Below are 23,923 nucleotides of genomic sequence, written 5' to 3'. Positions count from 1 at the left end.
ATTTACAGGTTTACTCACATCCCGGATATAATGTACAATTCGTTTCTCTTTTCCAATCACACCAGTTGTCCAGTGCCAGATACCACCTGTTAATAATGGCACCGTATCAGGCTGCCCCTCCGGGTCCGCCGAGTACGGGGACGAGTGTCTCTTCCGGTGTGCTGATGGCTTCCAGTCCAGTAGTGGGAAGCGGTCTGTCTACAGGGCTTGTCAAGCTGATGGCACGTTTAGTGGAAATGACTTTCACTGCGATGGTGGGTTTTGTGACTGCTTAAAAAGTTTTGAAACTCAAATGCCGAAATTGTTAGGCTAGCTTATTGCAGTTAACAAAATATAATCATGAATATACCCTAAAATACTTGGACACATTTACCTGGAACCTGGCCTATGTGTTAGACTGAAATAAATGAAACATAATGCTTATTAAGGTGCAAACGTTATGAATTCATTAGCCATATTGTGTGAGAGTAAGTTTTGGTATCTGTGAAAAGCATGTTGTTTTTTTTCGCCACAGACTTTAAATTTCCAGTGTTTGGATATTTTAAAGGTTATTTTTTTGTTGGTGTCGAACTTTTTGGACAATGTAAATCTGAAATTTCATAAACCATGATGCATTTTATCAATAAACTCATTAGAGGAAAGAAATTAGAGATTGAGAGTAAAAAAAAAGACAAGTGCTGGTAGGACGAATGTATTTTATGGTTTAGTTTAGTTTTGTTATCAATTAACTATTAACAAGGCGTACACCTTGCGCGTCATAATAAGACAGTTTCATTTTCTTGCTACTTTTATTCTCAGTTCCCATAATATGCGCTCCCTTGAGTGTCCCGACGGATGGGTCACTATCACCTGAGTCTTGTAGCGAGGCTAGTGAGGTTCCCTATGGGACTACCTGTTTGTATGCATGTGCTACGGGCTTCCTGCACGACGGACCTTTCCAGAAAACTTGTCTGTCGACTGGGACCTGGAACGACAACAGAGACGTCACATGTCATGGTTAGTGAAATAAGAAACATGTGAAGTACCTAGTTAATAGCTTTGAATATTAAAGTTTAAATCCCCCCTTTCCTCTAAACCTTAAGCAATAAATTAGAGTACAAGTCCTTTCTCAAAATGAGGCAGCTGATCTCCTTCTAGTGTCTGTTTAACACGTTTATAAACGAGATTAATATCTGATTTTGGAGTATTACATGTTTTTTAATGAGTTTCGAGACTTTACAAGTTTACAAGACTTTTTTTTTAATCCAACGCAAGGCTTTGATCACAGCAGGACATTTTTAACTTTATGCCGCAAGAAGTAGTAGATTACACAGTACCATATGTCAGGGTTACAAAACACATTTTTATTTGGTTAACCCTTTCTGTGCCAGGGACTTTGACCAATTAGCTCTCAGAGCATACAAATAGTTAAAATAGCAATTCCATTTAATTCTGCATCAAGTAATATTTTCAAGGATTTAAATGAAAAGCGTACATAGATAATCACTATTGTTTCTGCTGAGTACTGTTGACATGTTAGCATGAGTGTTTATTCTTTAATCTACTATACAAATACTTTCATTATTTCAGACAACCAGGCACCAGTCTTTGATCTGCCATGTCCTCTGTATAAGGACCACAACGCCGATAGAGGGAGCTCTTCAGCCGTCATCGCTATCAACACACCAAACGCAACCGACAACTCCGGCGATAGTGTGGTTCAACTGTAAGTCAATTCGTCTGTCAAGTCCTTTGATTTTTCTCAAAAGTCCTATTAGTCTCCTGTAGATTCACATCCAGGTACAATTCAAACAGGTATTGGTTATTTGACACGTCTGTCAGTGTATTCTAGGAGGCAAAAAAAAAAAAAGCTTTGCCTGCAGCATAATGTTATCTAGATAAAACTTTACAAGTGTACAAGTTTGATACCTTTAGTCTTTCAATGAAATGTTTGTTTTAAAGATACTGCTACATTAATACACGGGTCTTTAGAACTCTTTCCTATGGAAGTACTCTTACCCCCCCCCCCCCCAAAAAAAAAAAAAAAAATCTTCATAGTGTGGGTTTTCGGCATGCATTAGTATTCCTTTAATGATTTAGAGAGCAATATTAAACACGACAGAAAACTAGCAAATTTCACAAAGAACTCTGTACCCGAACAGTACTCGTATCCATTACGTTCTTCTTCTAATAGTGCATCAATTGGTATGTCGTCAACTCAAAGTTAAAAGCAATAAACTGCCACATATTTCCTTCCCTGACACTTGACAAGGACTTCAAGCATACCAGACAATAACAGGTTTCTTGAAGGAACGACACGAATAACATACGCCGCTTCTGATGCAGCTAACAATCGAGCAACTTGTGACATCTACGTCCGAGTGACAGGTAAGGAATTGAATTAAGTCTTGAAGCATCGCAACGACAGTGATTTCGTGTGATTTCTAAACATCTGCTAGTGTTAAGTAGGATGACATTTCATATTTACTCTGTGGTTTAGAGACAGACATGTTTAGAGACTTCCGTAGGACCTGCAGGTTGCAACAACATTGAAATCAGAAAAGTTGCTTTGCTTTTTTTTTTTCACTAGTTGTACAATTCCATTTATTTATTTTTTATTTTTTTACGTAATGACCGCGAAGGAGGTATTTCAACCAAGTTCACCAGTATCGGTATTTTTACTGAATTGAGGCAGAACAAGAAAAGAAAAACAATGAACAAGGTGAATCGTTTAATTCCAGATTAAATATCGACATGGAAATCTATACTTGCCGTGAATGCATTGGGGGAAAAAAGATAATGCTACAGTTTTGTTTTTTGTTTTGTTTTTTATGCAATCGACTATTCAACATTCGTCCCATACAGTCAAGCGATGCCAGCAACTTCAAACACCCCATCACGGGTCCGTCGTAAACTGCAGCAGCGACCTCGTGTATGGCACCCAGTGTTCGTTTACCTGTAATGAGGGCTACGAGCTCTCTGGACCAACACAGAGGACGTGTGAGCTGGCTGACACTCAGGGATCGGCGCACTGGGATGGAACTCAACCCACATGTGAACGTATGATTACCTCTATACAGATTTATAATATGTTGTCATCAGGGAGGGGGATTCTCGCCTACTTGCTCACCCTTATTAACACCTTCCCTACATAATTGGCTCTGTGTTGCTGTCTTGCTGTCTTGTTGACACTTTTTGTAAATCATTTGTCGATTTTCGAAACAATTTAGCATGTCGGTAATGTTCGGTGTTTACATCAATGTAAGATTAGACTTTGATTACTGATTGACCGCCAGTGCAATGTGGTTAAGTAAGGTTTGGATTTTTCTTATCATTATTCTTATTCATTCACCATTCATTGACTCATAATTTAGAGTCAAGTGGTGAAGACGCTGTAAATAAGTATTAGGCTACCCAAAGGAAGAAGCATATATAATACACAAACCCAACCCAAACAAAGCCCAAACCACAAACACAACGCAAAACTCAAAATAGGAGAGATTGTTCACATAATACTTACGCACGGCTTAACTGTACTTGTAAGGTCTGCTTGATTTCTTCACAGCTAGAACCTGTCCTACATATCCGGTTCCAGACAACGGCATCAGGTCGGGATGCACTCAAGATCCGCCTAACACAGAGAACTATGGCACGCAGTGCATCCTGTACTGTCCCTATGGCTACGAGGGAGTGGGAGACAATTTGCCAAGATGTCAGGCAGATGGGACGTGGACTAGCCAAGATTTCTCCTGTAATGGTAGGTAGTTACAGATACCATGCACTCCCAGATTGTCAATCAATATCCCTGTCGTTGTTTTAAGCCACTTTGATCGTCTTAGCGGGGGCATTATCGCGGCATAGTAGATAAGACTTTCAACTTCCAGTCGAAGATACCGAGTTTGGAACGTGCCATGTGCCTATGTCCCTTTACAAGACGTTTTGACCTGACGTGTCCCTCTCGATCTATTAACGTGGGTACTTCGTAACACTAAGGTAATGACAATAATGGCTGGACGGTCTGGTAGAGCAGTGGTTACACTAAAAAGGTTATCAAACGTATAGACAAAAAAAAAAAAACCATGATGATGATGATGATGATTGCGATGACGTACGACGACCATGATGATGATGATGGCTATTAATTGGTGCTCATGAGAGAACTGAATTCTACATGGTAGCCCTTTTTTTAGCAATCTCCTCTTTTTTTTCGACAACCTTTCCTTCGCGTGATTCAATTACAGTTTGCCTATGCATTTTCTTCATTATTGTTTTGGGGAAAAAATAAACTGCATTGGATTAGCTTGGAATGAAGTGATGATAATAATGATATTGAGGTAGGCTACTGTTATTTTTATCATCATTATTTTCATAACTGTTCCTGTCAATGTTTAAATTGGAAATAGAATCTCGTAAATCAAAAATCAGTCATTTCGTCGACGAAATGAAAAGTGACTGATTTCCTTACGAAATAGGCCATGCGACACGTGGCGCCCCATACAAAACTACTACCTTTGTCCATGGTTTAAATCATGGTTTCAAATGTACCACCTTCCTGATTTCGGGCCGTAGGATTTCAAAATGTGAATGTTAAGCATTTTTAGTAGTTATTTTTTTACGTACCTAGGTAATTCATTATTAAAATCATACGTGTTGGCGTCGGAGTCAGACAGACAAGGAACATCAGATAATTGTAATTTGTATGAGCTGAAAGATGCAGGAAACGATTTTTGTTCATTCATTTGATCCATGATCAATGCAATTCAACCAAACGTCTTTTTTTCAAAAAATTAGAATACAAAGCACGATTTATGGTCAAGCTCCATGGACAGGAGTCGCAAAGAGCAAGCACTGCATAGTTAGTCTCATAGAGATCGATGAATTCAAGGATGTCATGTTCTACTGGATTTCAGAGGTTATACAATCATAAAGCTAAACCATAGTGAATGTATGAGAAGGTTTCGCGGGATTATGGTAACATATAGGCCCGAATTCACGAAGGTGGTACAATCTGTCCGTGGTTTAAACCTTGAAAAAAAAAACCACCGTAGTTTTGTATGGGACGCTAAGTGTAGCACGGGTTATTTCGTCACGAAATTGGTCATCCGACACATGACGCCCCATGCAAAACTACGGTCTTTGTCCATGGTTTAAATCATGGACAGATTGTACCACCATTGTCGATTTCAGTCTACAAAATCAATGTCAATTCATTGTGATTGACTGGAGTTGTCATTATTTCAATACCACCAATAAACCATCAGCGACATCTTGCAATGAGCTCCAACCTCCAGCGGGCGGGACGGTCATTCCATCAGACTGTATGTCCAGTCCAGTCTTTGGTCAGCAGTGCGTGGTGTCATGTGACAGGAGTGGCTACCGTCTCCAGCCTTCAAACTTTGCCGTGTTGGAATGTCAGGGGAATGGTCAATGGACACCGGGTGACCTCTCGCAGGTCACGTGCACAGGTGAAGAGAAAATCTTGATTCCCAGTGTAAACACCCAAAAGCTATTAGGGCAAATATTCGGATATAATAGTTGTCTGAAGTCAGCATACACAGTGTACACTGAATTCGTAAACACTATAAACTTGCATTATTTCACGACATATTATGAAAGCGGTTGATTGAAACCATACTGACAATATTCATTACCATAATGTGAAGTCGAGTATTCACTTCAAAAAGAGATATATATATTTTTCGTATTCAGTTACAATGCTCAAATAACGTGCTGTAATATACATTTTTTCTTCACCTATACATTAGATATTTGATTTGAACACACCTCACTTTAAACATAATGATTACAATGATTGGAATGATTAAACATTCTGTTCATTTTAATGTAACGGAGCGATTTTTGTCCCTTACAGCAGGACATTGGAGGGTATGATCATGATGATACGAACAGTTTACCTGTATCAGGATTGAATGACTAGTTAACACCAGTTTATAGTCGTACACAATGGAATGATGTTTGTCACTTTGGGGCACATGTGAATAACAGGGAAATGATTGTACATTACATCTAGTCAAATCTGTTATTTGTTGGATTTTTTTTTTAATTTAGCAGCCAGTGACAGGGTTTTGAGGCACAAATGATTATGTTTATAATATACTAGTCAGACGTATCACACAAAGATGAAAATATAATTCACAATTTCTATTACGGTATTTTAGAATTTGATCGCGTCAAACTTAAATTATCAGTAAGATTTTCACTGTTTCACTTACTACACCCAGATATCGAAGCTCCGAATTTCATCTCGTGCCCCGGTGATGAAACTATTCATCCAGAACGCGGTGAAGTGCGCGTCAATGTGACCTGGAACGTGACTGCAGTCGACAACAGCGGGGAAGATCCCCTTGTATCATGTGACCAGGACATGGGTGAGATGGATGAAGTCGACCTCAGGGTCAGCTGCACTGCGGAGGACGATGTGGGCAACAGCAGGACCTGTTCCTTTGAAGTGTCCGTAGATGGTGAGACAGTCCTCTGTGGAGACCCTTGTGGTCTGGAAACACAATTGTGACTTTTTCTCTGTCTAATTGTCACCCTTCAGCAGAGGGCAAAATATAAAACCTTTAATATGGTGAAAAGAAGAATTCATTGCTACAAAAAGGGTCAAGACAAAACAGATGGCAATCAGGGAGGAAAAAATACTGATGTCCAGACATTCGGTCGAAAGAAGTTCACAATAAATGCACCACAACTGCAATTACAAAGTGCATAGACAACCCGGGGTACATAATTCAGGGCCTGAGATATGGGCAGTGATGAAACTTCACCTTTTTTTTTTCGAGAGAGAAAACAAAATATGCGTAATGTCGATAGTGATGATGAGGATAAAAGTACCGTTAGTGATGGCGATCATACATAGAAGACTACAAAATGGTGACGAATTAAGTATACTCAGTTATAGATTCCAGTGCAAGTACTCATTATTGTATAATGCACTGCATTTATTATCTGTAAATCTTGTATGCATTACTGTCTGTTGTAAAGGAATTTCGATGCAACGACAGAAAAATCGGCTAATCCGAGGATTTCGCTGTAAGAGGAATACGCGCTGTAGGCCGATCTGCTCATTGTCGCACCATTATCACAGTGTATACAATCCGTTACTTATGTCTACAGTTGCGGGTTTCTGAAAAAAAAAAAATAATAATTTGCATCGATGTGATGATTATGCGTTTAGGTTGTTTGCCTTATCAATTCTTAGAAAAATCAAGTGTACATAAAACAACAACAGTATCATAATTTGTTACAATGTAATAAAAGAGTGTTATGCAGTTGACTCGTAGCAATGAAGCAACACGTGCCTAACACCTAGGCTAATGGCTGATTGATGTTCGTGTGTTCTGTATACACGCAACGTGAAAATGCTTATTTTCCTGTCCTTCCTTTTTTATTAGTACGGAGATGCTCCTCATATTTGTTACCTGCACGAGGCTCCTTCGACGGATCATGTGACACTCACTGGGGATCCACATGTCATGTGACCTGTGCTTCTGGCTATCACCTGACTGGATCCAGTAATGTCACCTGTGAGTTTGACGGAACCAGGATGTACTGGGCAGAGACTGAAGCTCCAATGTGTGAAGGTTTGCAAGATTTAATTTATCTAAATAAAATGAGACATGATTAATTTAGAAGATCCTTTTTTGGAAACTATCAAATGAATGCAAGAAATACATTTAATGTATTACTGATGGTTGAATTGTACACATTCCTCTATTGGCATATAAAGATAATTACCTAGTGTGTCGGTAGCAATTTCTTAACACTTGAAGTGTTGCGAGGGTCCTATTATGATGCAATGACCTTTTGATATTTATTATTAAATATTAGTTAACTTAATATCTACGTCAGCATTCTGCCATGAAAGTATATCTTCTTTCGTAGCACTCTGTCTAATATATTAAACTATTACACACAACATTACCGTACTCTATTCCAAAATCCATAAACTACGCTAAATACTTTGTGAAGATTTTACAAATATCCATAATGCGTTCATGTACTCATAGAAAAAGTAAAGGCACAATCTACCTGGCATATGTCCTGTACATTCTTTTTGTTTTAGTGCCCTAAATTCTCTTAACGGGTTCCAGGTGTTACAGGACAAATCTTGAAGAGAGAAAAAAAAAACATCCAAAGCATAACTTTTTCCTACCCCAATAAAAAGTGTTATGAATATGTCATGATTTAGACATTGCTCCTGTGATTACCAAGCAAATCCGGCTGGAAGCTTTGTGTCATAGACTCAATTGCAATGTGAATATCAAATGGAAAGGATTCGTCAAAAGTTAGCCAATGTATCAAGGTTCATGAAAGAAGCTAGGTATAACGTGATAGTCAGATCTGATGGTATTGATTTTTGTTCTTATGCCATCTTTCTGTTGTTCCCGGCTTCATTTTTATTCTGTTCAATTTGTAATGAGCAGCGTACCGTTGCGATCCACTGGAGCTACCGATGTACGTCTCCGTGAGTCCAGCACCGTGTGCGGGGTCATCCCAGGTTCAGGTGGGAACCTTATGTACTCCGTACTGTCCTAATGGGAGAACTTTAGAAGGCGATGGAGGACCAACTGTTTGTGGAAATGATGGTCAATGGAGCCGCTACATCAACAGTTCATCTAACATTGCATGCCGAGGTTAATAATGACCCTTTTTTTCTACACAGCTTTCTGCAAATATACACCAAACCTTTCTCAGAAGGTTTTCATGAAAGCATGATGGATTACATTCAGAATGTACATTGTACAAAGGGATCATGTCAACACCCACACACATACACACGCTCAGACACACACAAGCGAACGCACACTCCGACATACACATACGTGCAAAAACAAATGCGTAATGACTTAAAAGTATTCCACCCACTGCTGATTTTGAATTGAACATCTTGGGAAGATTTTGGCGGTGCAATATTATCATTGCAAAAGTGGTTAAGAGCTTGCTTCCAAAAGGTGCTAAATCCATCATATTTCAATGGATTTAGCGCCTTTTGGTTGCAAGCCCTTTAAACATTTCGGATTTGTATTCTTTGTAAAGTTAAACGCTATCCAATCAATATAATAACATTGACAATATCTGATAATCATAGTAATGACAATGAAAATGATAATGATGATAACATTGTTAATAACTATAATGATAATGGCAATGATTCTTTTTCGTACAGCCTTCAATATCATTCAAACAAATTTCAGTTCACAATAATGGTGTTTAGATACCTATTTCAACCCAATTTAGAAAGCTTATAGTTTTCTTACCGTTCTTTTTTTTTATTTAACAAGAAAACAAGCATGTTTGTTTTACTTATCCTCGTTTATCTTTGCTTGCTCATTTTTCCAAGACCTCACGGCTCCAACTTTGACCTCGTGTCCGGCCCCAATCACGGCTATCCAGACAGAATCCTGGGGAGTGGAGGTTAACTTTGAAGTTCCTAGTGCCATCGATTCAGCTGACACCAATCTTGAAGTGCTGACGTCACCACCTGACTTGACATCCCCGTATAACTTCACTGGGGACACTCTCTGCATCTACACCTTTACGGACGATGCAAACAACAGCGTCTCGTGCCAGTTTCATGTTTACGTGCAAGGTGGGTTTTGAACACTTACCATTCACGAATTCGAACTTTTAGTTGTAATTTTTCGTTTTGATTTTTGTAATCTAGATAGGCGTCGTAAGTCGTAAGCTGTCCATGTCATCATCCCACAATTAAACAATTTTTTTTTTTCCATAGAAATAATGACTTAATCTAGTTTGATATTTGATAAAACTCAAATTCCTTCGAGAAATCAGAATACCAATATTTTCCCTCGCAGATGATCTGGTACCTGTCCTGGTGTACTGTCCACCAGATCAGAGTCTCCTTAGCAGTGAGCAGACAACTACTGTCTCTTGGGACGCGCCAATTTTCGAAGAAGTGACGGGAGACGAGCTTTCAATCAGCAGCGCGTATGATAACCACACGGGGGATTTCATGTACGGCGATCACCTCGTCGAGTACACAGCCACCAACACGGACAACGGGAGGGCAACCACGTGCTCCTTCACCATTAGTGTCCAACGTACGTGGAAGTCTTTGGCATTGTTTTTTGAATTCCTCGTGAAATCATGGAATTCCGGGTCGTATGCTGCTCGTGCGTTTGTGGCTTTGTTTGTGTCTTTGTTTGTTTTTAGGTGCTGTGCAAGTGATGTGTTTGGAATTATATGGCTGATTAGAGCCTGATCATGACTTATTGAAATCTCTCAGATTTTTTTAGTCACGCTCAAGCGAAAACAAATCACAAAAGTACAAACACGTATTCGCATTGCGCTGGAGATATATATACGAGATATTCCCTCAAGAAACGCAATTCCTACTTCATGTGAGCGTATTTTTGATGTAATCTCACTTTTTTTTTTTAATTCTACCTTTTGGGGTTTTTCTTTTTGTTTTTTTTATGTTATACTTATCAGGAATTGAGGAACATTTGTTATTGTTGTTTTGTATATGTGTGTGATGAAATCATCTGTTTTGTTGTGATTTTTAAAATTTAAATGTGTGTGTGTGAGTATGTGTGTGTACTGTGTAAGTGTCAATGTGTGTGGGGTATTGAGCCCCAATATCTCCCCACCCCCTCCCCAACGTTTCCGCGGCCCGCTGCTTAGACGCCCTGTATCCGGAGCTGTAAAATGTGCAAGGCATTTCGCATGATCTGTACAGTCAATTGAACTCTGGAAATAATCCATCAAGAATGAATTGTTACTTCTCTATTTGGATCTAATATGTTTGTTTGTGTGTGTGTTTTTTTTTTCATTCAGCCGTCCCCTGCTTGTCCCTTGACCCACCAATCAATGGAGCACTGGCTTGTGACGGATGGACACACGGTACTTTTTGTTCCATTCTGTGCCAAGAGAGGTACGACATCCCCAGAAACTCGCCGTCAGTCCCTGATCTGTATGTGTGTGGAAGTTCAGGCATATGGCAGCCTACTTCTCTTGTGCCTGACTGCACAGGTGAGTGAACTCCATGACAAATTACAGATGTATTCTTTGTAAAATATCCAACAATCATGCAAAATATCGTAACACTTTAAATGTAATAAAGTGGTGTGTCCCACTTGTTACTTTAAAGGGGAAATTCAGTTTAGATATAAGTTAGTTTAATAAAATATTACGAGTTCAACAGTAAAAATCTAACTGAAATCGAATTAAAAATAAGGAAGTCATGACATTTGAAGTTTTTTTTTTAATTCTGCAAAACAGTTCTTATACAGTGGGTATAAATATGCAAATGAGTGAGCTAACCATTGCATACCCTCATAGTTTTTCATTGATCGTGTACAAAAAAAAAATGACGAAAATTCCATGTTTCTGCCATTGAAGCCTGAAACATGATGGTATTCCTGGTTGAATATCTTCAGAACAGTGATCGGTTAGATATACCAAGATATGAGCCCTGGGCATAATTGCGTTTAAATGAAAAACTGGAAACTTCGAAATTGTATGTACAAACTATATGGCAAGTTGTGAGGGGATGACAAGCTCACTGTGCCATTTGCATATTCAGATTGACCGTTCAAGAACTCTTTCCTGAAAAAAAAAGTAGCAAGACTTCGAAAATTAATGTCATAACCTCATAATTTTTTACCCGATTTCGATCAAAACTTTACTCTCTGTAGTTAGATTATAAATAATATTTGGACTGGATTTTCCCTTTAAGTAAAATCGTATCTGACTGTTTTACGAAACCCTTGCAAGGGCACCCGGCATTGGCAGGGTTGTCAATCGCTCGTGACACTTTGACAGACAGCACATTGTACTTGTTGGCAATTCATTGAGTGTCTCAGAGTTACGCTGGAGCGCCAAACAATACTTGACTAATCATGTCAAAAAAATGTTAAGCGTGTGACAACCGTGCAATTTAATGAACTACGGGAAACGGATTTGGGCAGGAATTTCTTGACTTTGTTATAAGGAAAAACAATCCAAATTTTTAAACCCAAGACATAAGCTTGCTCTGCGTGCTGAGATTAAACGGGGATTTTTTTTTTACCTCACAGCAGCTGCAACAGTTTAGATGACAACATTCATTGAATCCACCACGCCACCCGAAGCTTTCTGAACATTGCAAATCAACATAAGCTTCCGCCTTGTAGTACCTGATAGCTTTGGAATAGTTTTAACACTTTTCCTTGGTCATTATTCGTTTCTACTTATATTTACCTTGGAGGTCAAAAGTGAAAAAAAAAACAATACGGACATAAAAATAAAAACAGTAAAGGAAAAAAGAAATCTTGCGTAAAGCAGTAGCAATAAGTAAAACATCAAAAGAGCGTAACACAGATTAACTGCCGGTGGTGCGTGCGAAAAATAATTATTATTCGTTCTACTTCTTCCCCGTGTCATTCCATAGAGACAAGACGAGGAAACCGAGTAACTCTGCCTAGTTCGCTGCAGTATTTTAGCGGCTCCTGCGGGTCAAGTGAGACCAATACACAGATTGCCGAGGCGTTTTTACAACTTCTTGAGCAATCATTCTTCTACTCGGAGACATGCACGCCTGATGTCGAGTGCTCGGTCGAGTATGTGGAAGTCACTTGTGGCCCGTACGATGGTGGCGCCAGGCGCAAGCGGCGGAGCGCTGAAGAGACCTCTGGACGACGACGTCGCTCTCGCTCGTCGACGACAAAACGAAGGAAGAGGACGACAGACGTTGATAATTCTGACTATGTGTTAGTTGCTGTTTTTTAAGTAATAAATCTAGAAAGTAAAGATTAATAAACTATATTGTTAATAATTTGTCAGCAATACAAATCAAACAGTTTCTTTTTATGCAATACGAAGGAATGAATATAAACAGTGTATACATTTCAGTGATAACAAAAAGTTGATTATCAAATTTGAAATCATTGAGTCAAATTCATCAAGAAGACATTTCATTGTTTCTACTCTGGTCCAAACGAACAAAGAAATGCAAATTTCAATTCATCTATAAATAAATATAAATCTATTGATATATATATATATATGTGTATATATATATATATATATATATATATATATATATATATATATATACATATACATATATAAATGTGTATACAATTTTCTAAATATATTTCCATTTCATTACATTGTAACCCTAATAGAAACATATCTGTTTGGATGTTAATGTGTAACCGTGCGATATTTCTAACTGTACAAACGTCCTGTCATCACTTTTAGTGTGTATTTAATCTCTGGTGTTATTTTCTAGGTTTACTATCTCCTTTGGATGCTCGATGGATATTAGCCAGAACGACAGCACGAGTAACTTCGATTCTGCATATGAAGGGGAAGGAAAATTGATAGATCACGTCGATCAATGCCTCGAGGACGATCTTCTGAATTTTTCAAACTTAAGTTCGACAATCAATGTCACACTAACAGTGGATGAAGGTTCGTTTGAATTCGAACTTGCAGAGCTGGTCTGCGATCCTGGATTTACGGTGGACAACGAAGATTACAACTGCAGTAAGAAATGCATTAGTCGTGTACAGGAGTGAATATCACTACTTGCATGCTCACTAGTATATAATAAACTTCCTAGCATGAGGAATGTTATCCTCCTCCATTCAATGAAATATACTGTTATTAAATTCACGGGAATACATTATAGGGATAAACTGTGATCAACCATTACAGTTTAAACTGTAATGTTAGTATGGTCATATTCACGGAGGAAATGTATCCTATTACATATCTAGGGGTAGAAAGCCCCATCTGTTAGGCTTTCACGTAAAATAATTACTAAGTAAATAGATGCTGCTATTGATAGCAGTGACATAAATTACTCTTTGATAATGATAAGAACTTTTTTATCAGCCACTGAAGGATTGCAATTTTACAAAACGTATGTGAAAATAAACTCGTAGAAAAATCGTACAGTTCTTGCTGACCGGCGTAAAACTCATCTTCTATATTCAAATATTTGTAACAGTTCCATGTGGGTCTGGGTTTCACTTTGACAACACAACCAAGAATTGCACGCAGTGTGAAATAGGCTCCTATCAGAGCAAAACTACGCAGTTCACGTGTGACCAGTGTCCAGATGGTCAGTCTACTCTGGGACTTGGCACCAAAAACATCACCCATTGCATTGGTAAGATTTCGCTCGTTGTCTTTGTTGCTGCTTGAAGGTTGTTTGCTACTAAGAAGCATTATTAAGCGATTTAAAATCTCTCGTGCCACGCAGATGTGGAATTCAGTCGCCTTAAAATTCAGTGCAAACATTCAATTGGAATTATTTGTGACGATAACCCGGTGAATTCATGGGAAAGCGGGCATGTTTATTTAAAGGGATGTCTAATTGATTGATATGGGGTTTCATATTTCCAAAGTTTTTGTGAGATATGTGAGAAACCTTTTATTAAATATGAAAGAACACATCATTCAAAGTTTGTCTGACGATAATTGGTTTGGAAATGGCTGAGATATCCAGAAGTCTTAATAAAAGTTGGGATTCACCTTGTATCAGCACGACTTTCTTTAACTTTGTCTTCAAACCTTTTTTTAATCAAAATTAATGCATTTTGAATCTCTCTAATTGTATGTTCTCTTATATTCTGTATGTGAATTCTAATATTCTTGTAAAAAGCTAAAATCTGAATCGCCATCACAAACAAAACTCTACAGTTCCTTTAATCTTCAAGATGCCTGTATTGATAGTTTATGATACTTAATTAAATGTCACTGGTATCCAAAACAGGCCGAAACATGGTGATATAGCAAAAATTTACATCTTAGTTCCTTAACCTCAATACCTCTCAACAGAACAAACACAAGACACGAATAAAGTTTGCTGACGTCTTTGGATACTCCTTTCATATTGAAAACTCGTTTCTGTTGGATGGGACCTCTTTTTCCATTTGTGTCGGAATCAAGTGGCTTATTTTCGGGAGGACTGTTTAAATAGAATACCTAAAAACATGTTTCTACATCAATAGGAATGCATCTGTACTTAGCATTATGTGTGTGTTTACATATCCATCAGTATGTAAAACAAATAGTTTAATGAACACTAGATATATGTAAATACATATCAGTATAATATCATAGCTATGTGATACTCATTTGCCAGCAGTGATTTTTTTTCGTCCTAGTGTATTGTGCATTTAGTTGGTGCTGGTTATTGAATAAATGTACGTCATTTCAAAGTTATAATTGATTCCAACGCTAAACAAACGTTGGATATAGTGGTATGCAGTGTGCTTAAACTATCAATGTGTCATTTTATAACAGATATCTGCAAGCCGGGCTTCGCCTCCGTGACGGGCCTGGAGCCATGTTACATATGTGGTATTGGAACCTACCAGAACTCCTCCTATAGCACTGAATGTAACCAGTGTCCTGAGGGAATGACAACAAGACAAATAGGATCTAATTCTTCCGACCAATGCATCGGTGAGTCTGCACCAAGTAACAAATACACTCGTCTACATGATTTGAAGGGTTTAACGCACTTCCATTATGTTATAACAATCATTTCGCTACATTTTCTATGTAAAAACAAAATGTTGTTCTCCTACAAAATATGCAAATTTCTGAAATTATAATTTGACCAACTCGGGTGTTTAAAGGGTCAGTAATGTCTGTGTATGCGCGGTGTCTTTAGTGTCCTAATCACTTCTTAAGTGTCTTAAATACTTACGGAAGAAGTCGTCAAAGAAAGTGTGTGTTAACTTTCTTTCTTTTCTTTTTTTTTTGCTCGTTCTGATTTAACAACTTCAATGCAAAGCCTCAAACCATCTCACCGTATATTCAGAACAGATAATTGTAGCTCATTTTATCCCTTACAAAAATATGGCCAAATCGCAAATTTTGTTGGATTCTCTTGATTAATGCTCATGACAATACCCCCTCAAAAAAAAAGTTTGTTCATTGCGACTTATTTTCTACACTTCTTTTTTTTCGTTATCTTTGTGCCACTCTTCTCCCGTCGATCTCTCCTTCTTTCTTTGGTTTCTATGTACGTCACAAAGATCCATGCAAGGCAGGAGAGTTTTCTGAGTCTGGATTTGTCCCGTGCTCTCCCTGCCCTGTTGGAAGCTACCAAAGCTTGGCTCAACGGACGCAATGCATCCCATGCCCCGACAATACCACAACACGTCACAACGGAACAACCACTCCCACTCAGTGCATCAGTGAGTAATTATATTGATATCCTGGGCCCCGTTTTATCAAAAGATAAAATCGATTTTAAATTCCCTTGCTACACAGGCTGCCATAGACTTACAGTTGAAATCAACTATATAATCAATTTTAACTCTACATAAAACAAGGCCCTGGAATGTCTATTATCGAAATATTTACTTGGTCTTTACAGAGAGGTGTGCACTGGGATTCCATTATTCTGAACTTATACAATAATATTTTTTAATCTATTAATTCCATATCCATTGAAAAAAAAATCATTTTGTATCCAATACAATCAGACACAGACATGCAAACATAAAATTTATTAAAACCTTGAACGACAGGAAAAAAACCCGATATCAAATCAAGAGGATATAACAGGACTGTGAGGGACCGGAAAAGGTAATTGACCTTTGATTCTCCCAGATTAAAATAGATGCATGTTGGCTATGTTGGTTATGAGTGTATTATGGGCTGGTACACATAACATTGACACAGAAAAAAAGAAAAGAAACAAAGCGAAATCAGTGGTGAGTGTTAGGTATCTTATAAACTATTCATGCATTGGTAGGTGTTTTTTTTTTTTCAAACAAAGAAAGTTAGTACATTTTTCATGCGTACATCCAGGTGCCTGTGATTATGGACCCTGTCAAAATGGAGGTTTCTGCATTAGTGAAGGCATCGATTACAGCTGCACGTGCCAGGCTGGTTACTCCGGCAAGAACTGTCAGATAGATATTGACGAATGTTCGTCAGACCCTTGTGCCAATGGAGCAACGTGTTCAGACTTTGTCGATGGCTTTCAGTGCACTTGTGTTGCAGGATATGAAGGTATGTATACAATCCTAGATTTGATTATGTTTTCTTCATATCTATTCTTTTATGTTCTTAACTGAAAACATAATTTCATAGCATTCTATTCTTCTCTTTTTCCATCAACTCCAAGTCTTTTGGTCTCTTTTTTGTGAATGAATCAAATAATAGTATTACAATGTTCTAGTTTGGTATAAACTTTCCGTTTAACCATTTAATGTCAGAGCACAATATTAGGTACATTTCTACTGGGAACTCGTATCAGACGTTTTCTTTGTCTTGGTTTTATACCATATAAACAAAGAGACCACGATGCAATGATGCATATTTAACCTCAATAGCATTCATACACAGACAAGACAAAAAAACAAAACAAAAGGAAAAGACACCATTAAGCTGATGCTCTTTCAAAACACCAAATTCATAATCTGAATAGTTCCTAGGAGAGTCTATATTGGTCACCGTAATTCCTGCATTTTAATATGAAACTTCCCCCAGGTGTGAACTGTGAAAAGGAAATCGACTACTGTCTCTCCACACCGTGTGAGAATAATGCGCCCTGCACAAGTGTTCTAGGAGACTTCGAGTGCATTTGTCCATTTGGTTTCAGTGGAAAGAACTGCAGCATTGAGTTGGATCTGTGTGCAGGAGATCCCTGCAAGAATGGCGCTACCTGTTCCCAATCCCAGCAGGCAGTGACTGGCTACTTGTGTCAATGTGCGCCAGGATATCGGGGCGTGAACTGTTCCATGAATATAGACGAATGCCAATCTAGTCCATGTCTCAATCATGGGTCATGTGTCGATGGCATCAACAGCTACACCTGTAAATGTCCATTCGGCTTCTCAGGCAGCAGATGCGAAGAAGATGTTGACCTCTGCGCCAACGTCACTTGCCAGAATAATGGCACTTGTACAGAGATAGGAAACGTGACATTCTGCGCTTGTGCTGCAAAGTTTTCTGGAGAGTTTTGCCAGGAGGAACTCACAGCGTGCAGTAATGTCGTCTGCGAGAATGGAGGAACATGCAATGCTCTCTCCGAATCAAGCCGCGAGTACTCTTGTAGGTGCCTGACAGGTTATATAGGTCTTCATTGTGAGGTGGATGTGGACTTCTGCCAAACAGAACCTTGTCTTAATGGGGCGACATGCATCGATGGAAACACAAATTTCACCTGCGAGTGTCCCACGGGTTTCACTGGCAAGTATAATATTTTACACATGTTGAGTCGTGAAGCGAGTTAAAAGGAGAACATTTCTTTGCCGTGAACAATAACTTTAACACTCCAATCACAATTTGAGACTTAGCACAACTTGATGAGTACTGTCAACTTTGTCAAACAATATTCATTCAGTGATTAGTATTGCATTAACATGTGAATTAATTTGTTACTTCAGAAAACTAAGAAACAGTTCAGGATGCGCAAGGTCTTTCTTTTTTTTTATTACTTCTGTTATCAGTAGAGACGTTTGGTCAAATAATCAAATGTTGTTTTTCAGAACGCAGATGCCCTGCTCAATACAATGCGGTAAATAAGGCAGAATAAAAGAAAGCCTCTTCATTTGATTTGGTCTTTTCTAGACTAGTCTGAATACATAGTTTCTACCTGCCCTGCACGGAATTCTAAACGTTGTCTGTTGCGTCAGTCTAGATGAGTATTCCACATTGCGTTGGGCTAAATACTCGGCTAATTATAGTAAAGTCAGGTTAAGTGCTGCGAAGAATTAAAGGGATGGTACAGTATTGGTGGAGATGAGAATTGGGCTTTTACCTTTTTGCGAGATACCAAGAAAACACTTATGAAATAGTGCAGAAGATGCCATTTTAAGAGGAATTCAAAGTTTATTTGATGAAAATCGGGTTTGGAATGACTGAAACATTCAAAAACAAAGTAAAACAAAGCGATCTTAATAAAGTGTTGGTCCCACACTTTACTAGAATTGCTCTGTTTTGGATATCTCAGCCATTTCAAAACCAATTTTTATCAAATAAAAGTTGAATTCCTCATAGAATTACATGCTCTTTCACATTTCATAAGAGGTTTCTCATTATCTCACCAAAAAATGTTGGAAACATGAAATTAGGTCTCAACCAAAACTATACGATCCCTTTAAATATTGTTACATGTCTTTTATTTCCCGTATCTCGTTTTTAAAATGAATATCATTGTTTCCCACTTTTGCAGGACCAGTGTGTGGTGATTATGTGGACTGGTGTGCGGACGCGCCCTGTGGGGAGAACTCTGTGTGTGTTAATGATCCTCAAGGCTTTCAGTGTCTTTGTGAAGCCGGGTGGACAGGGCAGTACTGCCTCGATGAAATCAGTCTCTGTGACGAGCTGGAGCCTTGTAGCAATGGCAGCACATGTACGGGAGATCATGCGAGCTTCGTATGCCACTGCCCTCCGGGATATCAAGGTATAATTACTATCTGGACTCATTAAGAGCTAACTGTAGACGTCTCATTATGAACTATTAATGATGCCCCATGACCACTGTGGTTGTCAATATCATATAGCTGATTAGTCCTCGTTCATTCTTTATCTTTTTGTTCAATTCAAAAAGCTACTGTTCACGTAAACGTTCCTAACAAATGCAAAAGAGGACGCTTTCACCCGTAAATTCAGTTATTGTCCCCGCCGAACGAGTTCGAGCAGGGGACTATGAAACGGGCTCCGTACGTGTGTGTGTCCGTGTGTCCGTCCGTCCGTCCGTCCGTCCGTCTGTCTCTGCGTCCGTGTGTGATCAAAATGTTCAATTTGCTACTTCTCTGTCATTTATGAGCCAATTTTGATTCTGTTTGCTTTATATGATAGCACTAATGGGAGCTTTGAAACTTCTACACAAAATTTCAGTTGTGACCTTTGACCTTGACCTTTGACCTATATTGTACATTTTGCTTCAAAATGCTACTCCTTCGCCATTTCTAACCCGATTTGATTCCGTTTACTTTATGTGATGGCACTAGGTGAGGGCTTCAGAACTTCTACGCAGAATTTTTACCTTTGACTTCTTTGACCTTTGACCTTGATTTTTGACCTATATTGTACATTGGCTACAAAATGCTACTCCTTCGCCATTTCTAACCCGATTTCGATTCCGTTTGCTTTATGTGATGGCACTAGGTGAGGGCTTCAAAACTTCTACACAGAATTTTGACCTTTGACTTCTTTGACCTTTGACCTTTATTTTTTTACCTATATTGTACATTCTGCCACTAAATGCTACATCCGGCGGGGACATAAGTTACGCACCGCGTAATTTCTACTTTTCCTTGTTTATATTTAGAGAGAGCCTTGTTTTCTTTTTTTTAATCATGAAACCATATACAAGAAGAGAGCTTGTTTTCATACCCTGCATACCACTGCCAATACATCTGTCTATGTTTATTGCCATAATTAGAATGAACAACTGCAGAAGGAAGAAAAACCAATCATGCGCCAAGTGGTAAGAGTTATTTTTTAATTCCACGAAAGCAGTAGATTGGAAGCAAACATAATATGTGCTCGACTAAAAATCATAAAATTTGTGAACTTCATAATATTATCTTGATAACAGGAAGCACGTGCCATGAAGAAATAAACAACTGTTCCAGTGCACCCTGTCTTAATGGAGGAACCTGTATCAGGCTGGTGGAATCCTACGAGTGTCAGTGTGTGGATGGCTTCACGGGAACAAATTGCGAGGTCAATATTGATGACTGTGAGGGAAGGTAAGTTTAATGACAGTCGTTGAGAAATCTACATGAAGACATTAATATTCAGTATAGGGAATATGGTATCTTGAATAATTGATACTAATCTTTGTCTAAGTTAGTCCGTTTCATATTTTCATGATGTGGAATGGGGACGGTTAAAGTTCCATGTTCAGACAAAAAAAAATGAAAGGGAGTTGAATAATGGTGGGATTTAGCTTTGGGAACTCAGCATAATGCACTTGTTCTCGTTTCCCTATAACTCCTTTAAGAAAGGAATAACAGGAGACGAGATATGACAAGATAGGGTATAGAATGGGATTTGCTTTCAGAATGCTTACCATGTCATTTTACCTACGCTAATGCTTTGTTGACACGTTCGTTGACACGTTACATGCAATGTGACTGCAGATGACATGCCCGCTGTACAATCTCTTCTCTAAATTACTATGGATATCTTACAAACCCTTGTGCACGCAGAGTACATGCCATGTTATCACATAAGCATAGATATCAGAATGTATAGTGCCAGAGTAATGACACAATGCTGAGACCAGGCATGCCTTTTTATATACTCATCAGATACGCATGAAGTACTGGACTTAGTGTCCGCTGTGAATCATTGTAGAATGATTGTCATGTTGTATTTTTTATTCCATTCTCCCCCCCCCTTTTTTTTTAAGTCTTTGTCAACATGGGACCTGCACTGATGGAATAGACTCTTACATGTGTGAATGCGAGGTTGGCTACACTGGAACTCACTGTGAAACTGACATCCGTTGTACAGATAGCCCATGCCGCAACAACGCCACTTGTTATATCGATCGGAGGAGGCCGCGGTAAGGAGGCAAATGACATCTTCACCCTATAGTTGGATGCAATGATAAAAGCTTTGTTTTAAATAACTACACATTAGAGGTAGTATTGCACATGCTTACAAAAATCCTGTATAGAAATTTTAAAGCAAAACTCATATTACTAATTTAATTATCATTATTCATGAATTAATGTGATTTCTTTCATTTTTGTATTCCTTGTATGATATTTTACTAGAGCCAATATTCAGAAAAACAGTTTAGGGATATTCCATTTTCCCATTGTTGATCATTCTTAGTCATGCTCCAAACATCGACTTTTGTAATGATGGTATCATTATTTCAATTGCATTCCAGAAAACAGAATTTTACTGTTGTGCCATGTATCATACATCTCAGAAGAATATGCTTCAAAACTGAAGAAATTAGCAATTGAAGAGCTTGTTCGCAAAAACCCACAAGTCCATATTTGCCAAATGGAGATATTTGCGATTAAAGGTCAATAAAAATAAAGAGAATGATAAGAAAAATTTTGCTTCTTTTGTCCATAAAAATGTACGTTTATATGTAGTGACCAATCATTTAAAAGGTATTAATTTGTACTTTATGACAGAGACCCTACTTCAAAATCTTCAAAAATGGACTTATCGGTTTTTGCGAACAAAGTCTTCAATAATATACCTTATGAATTGCGGAATAATGGCTTAAACGGCGGGAATCTGAATAACAATTAAGCGAAACATAACGCTAACTTGCGGTTCTACCACTCAAGAGAAAGTCTTCTTTTGAAATACTTTCTGTTGCACAGATGTATATGTGCACCAGGATTCACAGGTCGAACGTGTCAATCGGAGATCAACGAATGCGGAGGGCAACCATGCATCGAAGCTATAAAGTGCATTGACGGCATCAATTCATTCACCTGCGTATGCAAGGATGGTTTCACAGGAACCCTCTGTGACACCAGGGTCAGCACGTGTCAAAGTTCACCGTCAATCTGTCAGAACGGTGGAACCTGCCACGATCGACTTGATGGCGGCTACTCCTGCCAGTGTCTGCTTGGGTTTGACGGCAACAACTGTGAGGTATGAATGAAGCTTGACATAACCGTGTTAATCCTTTGACGTCAGAAATATGAATTTCCGGCTTTCTGGAGAGGTGTAAGCCTTAAGGTTTTCTCTCCTGTTCAAGTAAAACAAAGCTGCATTCCTTTCACACAATCATTTTCAAGTAAACTGAACGTTATCTAAATTGCGTGATCGTTTTTCTTCGTCACACCTACCTCCCCCCCCCCCCTTACACACGCGAGCACAAAGATAAAAGATTAATAATGATCATATTACAGTAATCTGTACCCAAGTGGCGTTAGATAACCATCAGTCTTCAGTGTATGCTAGTAAAGGGTTTTCAGTTTTCAGCACGGCGAGCTTGTGGACTGAAGATGCAGTAATTCGTAGTTTTTATGGTCCTTTCCCTAATGATGCAGTTTAGAAGTGTAGTGCTACCATCCGCTTCGCCCCCCCCCCCCCCAAAAAAAAGGAAGAAAAATAAAGATGACAAGACTGTGCATCTATTCGCACAATGTTCAAGGCAGAGTTAATAAATCAGGATTTTTACAAACATAGGGCTGTGATATAACAAGACCCAAAATTCACGAGACTCCAGAGAAAACAGCATTTTACGCGGCATCAGGAACACGGGAGTTGTGTCTCCGAAAGAAGTTATAAATGTTGATAACAATGTTTTCTTGTTAAACTTCAGAACAACATCGATGATTGCGTAACTAACGATTGCGAGAATGGAGGTACATGCGTTGATGGGGTCCATGAATACACCTGTGAGTGTGCGGAGGGGAAGTGGGGCACGTATTGTCAACTCTCGGCCAATCCGTGTGACTCGACACCCTGCAGAAATGGGGGCCAGTGTGACCCCATTGAAGACGGTTTCATCTGTCATTGTCTCGCTGGTTTCACGGATGAGACGTGTAACACCAATGTGGACGACTGTCAAGACCACCATAATTGCTCAGGTGGATCAACGTGTAATGATCTGGTATGGCAGATGTATCCCAGATGTATTCCTCCTATCTTAATCCTATTGCCGTCAAACGTGCTGTAGCAAATTTAAATTCGTCTTTAAAAGGATTACCGGTAATTCTAAAGAACGTGGATATACTTATACTAAACACATCTATACTTCAATGTTGTTTAGACCACATCACTACCCGTCCACCCTATATAGTACTTGAATACCTGAATATAAGAACGACCAAAGTCCAAATTTGCCCGTCGTATTTGAGACCATTTACGAAGTCATGAAAAGATTGGTAATCAGTCAAATGGTTGTTATAGTAACATTTATGATATGAATAACAATGAACTGAAAAATAAATTCATTGGAAAATTTTTCATTGACTTCATATCTTCATCTTATTTACTGTTACAACTT

General features: G+C 38.6%; 1 protein-coding gene across 1 annotated transcript in view; it reads left to right on the top strand.

The window, feature by feature from the left end:
- Positions 1-23,923, top strand: part of LOC139730281 (uncharacterized) — a 62,104-nt gene that overhangs the window by 22,577 nt on the left and 15,604 nt on the right. The window contains exons 16-37 of the mRNA XM_071641160.1: positions 66-254; positions 799-996; positions 1,570-1,705; positions 2,252-2,367; positions 2,845-3,039; positions 3,545-3,736; positions 5,241-5,444; positions 6,222-6,461; positions 7,395-7,583; positions 8,427-8,636; positions 9,344-9,592; positions 12,395-12,713; positions 13,238-13,494; positions 13,961-14,122; positions 15,262-15,423; positions 16,783-16,986; positions 17,467-18,168; positions 19,154-19,384; positions 20,525-20,678; positions 21,344-21,499; positions 22,284-22,560; positions 23,237-23,527. Of these exons, the coding sequence (XP_071497261.1) occupies positions 66-254; positions 799-996; positions 1,570-1,705; positions 2,252-2,367; positions 2,845-3,039; positions 3,545-3,736; positions 5,241-5,444; positions 6,222-6,461; positions 7,395-7,583; positions 8,427-8,636; positions 9,344-9,592; positions 12,395-12,713; positions 13,238-13,494; positions 13,961-14,122; positions 15,262-15,423; positions 16,783-16,986; positions 17,467-18,168; positions 19,154-19,384; positions 20,525-20,678; positions 21,344-21,499; positions 22,284-22,560; positions 23,237-23,527 (5,033 nt within the window). The remainder of the gene's footprint in view (positions 1-65; positions 255-798; positions 997-1,569; positions 1,706-2,251; positions 2,368-2,844; positions 3,040-3,544; positions 3,737-5,240; positions 5,445-6,221; positions 6,462-7,394; positions 7,584-8,426; positions 8,637-9,343; positions 9,593-12,394; positions 12,714-13,237; positions 13,495-13,960; positions 14,123-15,261; positions 15,424-16,782; positions 16,987-17,466; positions 18,169-19,153; positions 19,385-20,524; positions 20,679-21,343; positions 21,500-22,283; positions 22,561-23,236; positions 23,528-23,923) is intronic.

This window comes from Diadema antillarum, unplaced genomic scaffold (assembly GCF_040938485.1).
Source record: "Diadema antillarum isolate AM-2024a unplaced genomic scaffold, OU_Dant_1.0 seq00000300_RagTag, whole genome shotgun sequence".
Taxonomy (NCBI): Eukaryota; Metazoa; Echinodermata; class Echinoidea; order Diadematoida; family Diadematidae; genus Diadema; species Diadema antillarum.
This window is presented reverse-complemented; position numbering and strand designations above follow the sequence as displayed.